The 5,873-nt window shown below is 40.7% G+C and overlaps 1 protein-coding gene across 2 annotated transcripts in view; it reads right to left on the bottom strand.

The window, feature by feature from the left end:
• The window catches only part of ikzf4 (IKAROS family zinc finger 4), a 146,048-nt gene that overhangs the window by 65,960 nt on the left and 74,215 nt on the right, over positions 1-5,873 (bottom strand). Inside the window, exon 3 of one of the 2 annotated variants that reach the window (XM_048618934.1) lies at positions 653-757. In XM_048618934.1, coding sequence (XP_048474891.1) covers positions 653-740 — 88 coding nt within the window. In that variant the 5' untranslated portion in view covers positions 741-757. Of the gene's footprint in view, positions 1-652; positions 758-5,873 lie in introns of those variants that run through there. The other variant, XM_048618935.1, reaches the window with a different exon arrangement.

Below are 5,873 nucleotides of genomic sequence, written 5' to 3'. Positions count from 1 at the left end.
GTCATTTATAAAAATGACAAACAGCAGTGGCCCCAAAACAGATCCTTGAGGTACACCACAGTAACTGAACTCCAGGATGAACATTTCCCATCAACCACCACCCTCTGTCTTCTTACAGCCAGCCAATTTCTGATCCAAACCACTAAATCACCCTCAATCCCATGCCTCCGTATTTTCAAATGACTTACACACAATCTTTCTGTGAAAGAAATCAACCAAGCTAAGTTTTCATGTCTTGCTTCAGAACACTTTAAACATCAAATCTTAAAGGCTCATTCAACAGATTAGTATATCCACCTCAAAACAAATCTTAAAACTGATCCATAAAACTTGAAGACAACACTAAATGTCTATCCAGAATTGCAGATTTTGGCACAATTATTGAAATGCCAAGGAATACACGAACTGTTGAAATCCTACTGCCTATTTGAATTCAACATTTCAATACAGAATTTTCTTCAACATTTGCAAGATATACAAGTTGATGACCAGATTGATACTGCAGGAAATTTTTCATGCTCAGAAAAACTAAACTAGAACCAACTTCTCTATTAATTTTCAATAAATCAATTCTGGCTTGCATTCAGGTAATTGGCCTGAAAAAACATGTTAAGAATCAAACCAATGCATTTTTAAAAAGAAAAAGACGTACCACTCAAAGAACGGCTGGGTGAAGAGTGCTGACTGTTGGGCGTGCTCACCGTGGGGCCCACCATCGCCCCAGAGAACTCCTTGTCCATTGAAGAGTCACCACTCCCTGTACGAAAAGAAAGGAGTGTTTTTTAATTTTTTTAAAAAAGTTAATAATTTGTTAGGAACGCGTTTACTTTTTTTTAAATTTTGGATTGTGGAAGAGACTTTAAAAAACATCACAAGGGTGGACATGACTTGTATTCTCACAGCTATATGCAACAAGAACCAACAGCATGAATTTTCAGAAATAGTTCAAATTAAGTTCAGATCCTGAAGATTCAATATGTTAGAGTGTTACATAAAATAAGGTACAACTGAAATACATTTTAAAGATTAAATAGCAGTCCTTGGTAGTTAGGGTCAATGCCATCCTTGCAAAAGTCAGTTAATTTCAGACAATAGCTGATCCATTTACCAAATACTTCTCAACCACTCTCATTTTACAGTTAGAATATTTGATGCATGAAGACTCAGATGCAGAATACTGATCAAGACTTCACATAATTTAGGATCTTAATGCTCAATTCACTTGATGTAGAGTAAATGCATTGGCTAATTCCACTGTAGCACATTAGATGGCTAATCTTTCATTCATTAATAGCTGCTTGCAAAAGGTTTTTCCTCTTATTTAGATTCCATTGATATGCTGGATGGAAGCAGATCTGTCATTCTGCACAGTTCCACACAGAAATACTGATCTATACATGTAGCATTAATCAAATTTCACCTAATGCTCATTACAATTTGTTTGTACTCAATTGGCAATCCAGTGAACCTGGAAAGTAAGATGGCACACTGAAACATGTTACAGTTTTGTAAGTAAACTTAATACAACTTGGGACAGTAGAAAGAGAGAATGCGATTACATTCATCATAAATTAGCTGCCTTTATCACATATCCCAAAATTGCCACCAACTGCCACTCCACAAGATCAACAACTACAATGCAGTGGCTGAACTTAATTCTGCAAAATGTTTTATTTTTAAATATCCTTGATACCATGGCACAATAGCTTTCATTTTAAACAAAAAGGTATAGTTTAGTTTAGTTAGTTGTGGTTGGTTCGCTCGCCGAGCTGGTCCGTTGTTCCGCGACATTTCATTACTCTGCTGGGTAGCATCATCAGTGCAGCCTCCGATGAAGCGCTGTTGTGTTTTCCACCCATTATTTAAACTCTGGTGTCCGTTCAGCTGGATTACCTCACTTCCAGTTTTCCTTTGCAGTGGAGTATATATAGGATCCAGCTTTATGTGTTTGTCGATGGCTTTCTTAGTGGAGAACCAGGCCTCTAGGAATTCCCATGCTTGACTCTGCTTGGCCTATCCTAGAATCCTGGTGTTGTTCCAATCAAACTGAAGGGTTTTCCTTATCCATGTGGATGAAGATGAGTGAATATTGGTTGTGTCTTTTTGTTGCTAGTTAGTGTTCGTATACTCGTGCGGCTAATTTTCTTCCTGTCTGTCCAACGTAGTGTTTGCCGCAGTCTTTGTAAGGAATCTCGTATATAACATTGGTTCTGTCCACAGTGGGTAATGAGTCTTTGGTTCAGATTAGCAGTTGGCGTAGGGTTGATGTGGGTTTGTGTGCTACTCTGATGCCCAGGCATCGTCTGACCGAGTTTTTCGGGTATCCGTTGTCCTTGAATATTTGGAGGAGGTACTCTTCTTCTTTTTGGCGTAGTTCAGGTTGTTACAGACAATGCCTATTACATGGACGACACCAGGAAGGTACTGTGCCCCCTAACACACTCATCACACTACTATACATCAAGAACATATCTGAACTGACCACAAGACTCCTATGACCACTGGGCATCAGAGTAGCACACAAACCCACATCAACACAGGGTAATGAAACATCTGTGGAACAATGAACCAGCTCGGCGAGCCAACCAGCCAACCACAGCATCCACAACCTGAGCGACAAATCTACTCAAAAACCTTGGAGTTTAATTAATTCTTTGTTCTGCTCAAGTAATTTTTCAAAAACTATTTTTGTTAAATCAACCACCAGCTTCTGCAGAAAGATAAGGATCAACCTGCCAAGTTGAAATAGCAACCACCAATTTCACCCGAGCCTCACTATGTTTACCTGTAAATGGTGAAATTAACTTTTTAAAACAAACAGCCAAACACAACTTGAACATTCAGAAAAGAGATAGAGTTAGGATTGCCATCTGAGGTCAAGCAAGAACATGACAAATACTGGAAAGGGTCAAAATATTGTTAACAAAAGGGTCCTTCAGCCCAAAAACTTGGTCTACTTACTACATCCATACAACACCAGATTTCTGTTTGCACAGCCTTAAAAATCACCTCCTGCTTCCACCATAAATCAAATCCAGCAACCATTTCAATTCAATGCAAGGATCTGGGGCTGAAACAAAGCTATCTTGAACAGAGATGAGCATATTCATAAGTTGACACTACCTGAATTTTGCTTCATTGGACATGTGTTGATTTTGAGCAGAAGTGACAATTATGAACAAGTTTACTTTATTAGAATTTCTATAAAAACCAATCTAAATAAAATTTTAGTTCTTAATTCTGCATAAAAAGGTCTAATTTATGAGAACACAGAAACAACCCTGGAAGTAACTGCTGACGATGCATATTCCTGGTCAACAACTATACAAGTCTATCTCAATTTTTTTTCCAATGTACAGTTCCAGAGAGTGCCTTGTCCAAAGTGTGGACACAATTTTAACTATGGTGCACCATTCCTAGCAGTGGAACAGGCAGGTGGTGAAATTTGAACTCCATCAAAAAATTTAGGATTAAAAAGCTGGTCTAAATGACAATCGTGTAACCATTAGCGATTGTTGTAAAAACCCATCTGGTTCACTATCCCTCTTGTAACCTGCCTTTTCACCTACTGTTGTGCCAGGCTGCAGTCTATTCACTTCCTTCAAGTCATTAAGATATTTCGTAAACAGCTGCAGTTCCGGCACTGATCCCTGTGGAACCCACTAGTCATAGATAGCCAACTGGGAAAAGAACCTCTTATCCCCACTCGTTTTTTCCTGTCCATGAGCCAATTCTCTATCCATGTCAAAATACTACCACCAACACCGCGAAGGTACTGTGAGATACCTTGTCAAATGCATTCTTAAGTCCAAATATAACACATCGACGGTGTCCCCTCTATCCACTCTGGTTGAGATTACTCGAAAAGCTCTAATAAATTACTCAGACACAATTTCCCTTTCATGGAGCCATGCAACTGCTTGATTAGATTATGATTTCCCATATGTTCTGCTGTTACTTCCTGAATAATGGATTCTAATACTTTTCCAACAATAGACGTAAGGGAATCAGCCTATAGTTTCCTGCTTATTGCCACCCTCTCCCTTTTTGAATAGAGGTGTCACATTAGCAGTTACAGCCTCAGTCAAACAGCACGGAAACAGACCCTTCGTTCCAACTCATCCACAATGACCAGCTTTGCCAAACTAAACCAGTGCTATTTTCCTGCGTTTGGCCCATATCCCTCTAAACTATTTCAAATAATATACCTGTCCAAATGCCTTTTAAATGTTGTAGTTGTACCTGCCTCTACCACTTCCTCTAGCTTGGTCCATAAACGCACCACCGTGTGTATGAAAAAGCTGTCCCTTAGGTCCCTTTTAAATCTTTCCCCTCTCACCTTAAACCTATGCCTTGTAGTTTTGGACTCCCCTACCCTGGGAAAACCACCTTGGCTATTCACCTTATCTATGCCCCTTATGATTTTATAAGCTTCCATAAAGGTCACGTCTTAGCCTCCTACACTCCAGGGAGAAAGCTCCAGTCTATCCAACCTCTCCTTATAACTCAAACCTTCCAGTCTCGGTAAAATCCTTGGAAATCTTTTTTGCACCCTTTCCAGTTCAATAACATCCTTCCCATAGCAGGGCAAACAGAACTATATGCAGTATTCTAAAAGTACCCTTACCAACATCCTGTACAGCTGCAATATGACATCCCAACTCCTGTACTCCATTCTCTGTCCACTGAAGGCAAGCATGCCAAATGCTGCCCTCACGAGCCAGTTTACCTGTGACGCAATTCTCAAGGAACTATGTACCTGCACACCTAGGTCTCCCTTTTCAACAACACTCGCCAGAGTCCTACCATTAACTGTGTAAGCCCTGCCGTGGTTTGTCTTACAAAAACGCAACACCATTCATTTAAATTAAACTCCATCTAACACTCCTTAGCCCACTGGCCCAGCTGATCAAGATCCTGTTGTACTCTTAGATAATGCTCTTCACTGTCCACTATACCACCAATTTTGGTGTCATCTGCAAACTTACTAACTACGCCTCCTATATTCTCAACCAAATTGTTTATATAAATGACAGACAGCAGTGGACCCAGCACTGACCCTTGCTGAACAGATTGGTCACAGGCCTCCAGTCTGAAATACAACACACTACTACTCTCTGTCCCCTACCGTCAAACCAATTTTGCATCCAAATGGCTAGCTGGCCCTGGATTCTATGCGATCTAACCTTACTAACCCATCTACCACAAGGAACCTGGTTGAAGGCCTTGCTAAAATCTACATAGACAACACCTACTGCTCTGTCCTCATCTATCCTCTTGGCCACGTCCTCAAAAAACTCAGTCAAGTTAGTGAGACACGATTTGCCCCACACAAAGCTATGCTGACTATCCCTAATAAGTCCTTGCCTTTCCAAATGCGTGTAAATCCGGTCTCTCAGAATAACCTAGGACAACTTACCCAAGGTTGACATCAAGTTCACCGGTCCATAGTTCCCTGGCTTGTCCTTGCGGCCTTTCTTAAATAATGGCACAACATTAGCCATCCTCCAGTCTTCCAACACCTCTGAAGCTACTAGCTATCAAACCGTGTATGCTCCTCAGGGTCTCCCCGACTGATCCAAACAAACAGTTTGATAGGAGCCGCAGACAAACACATATCCTGCGGACATAATTGCCAGGGAGAGTCAACTGCTCCCCAATCTCCCACATCTGACAGGAGCATACAGAGTGCCGTCTTTGCCCCTTTAACAATTAGCGAACTTAGACTTGCCTAGAACTCCCACACTTAGCTCAAATCCCAGCGATTGTGCACTCTTGCTGCTCGCACTCTATGCTGGGAGAACTTAATGCCTATCTTTTATAATATAAGGCCTGCAAGAACCAGTTCTAAGTACAACCCTTAAAAATATCTA

Source organism: Rhincodon typus, chromosome 41, assembly GCF_021869965.1.
Source record: "Rhincodon typus isolate 14 chromosome 41, sRhiTyp1.1, whole genome shotgun sequence".
NCBI lineage: Eukaryota > Metazoa > Chordata > Chondrichthyes > Orectolobiformes > Rhincodontidae > Rhincodon > Rhincodon typus.
The sequence above is the reverse complement of the archived record's forward strand: the minus strand, read 5'-3'. Positions and strand labels throughout refer to the sequence as shown.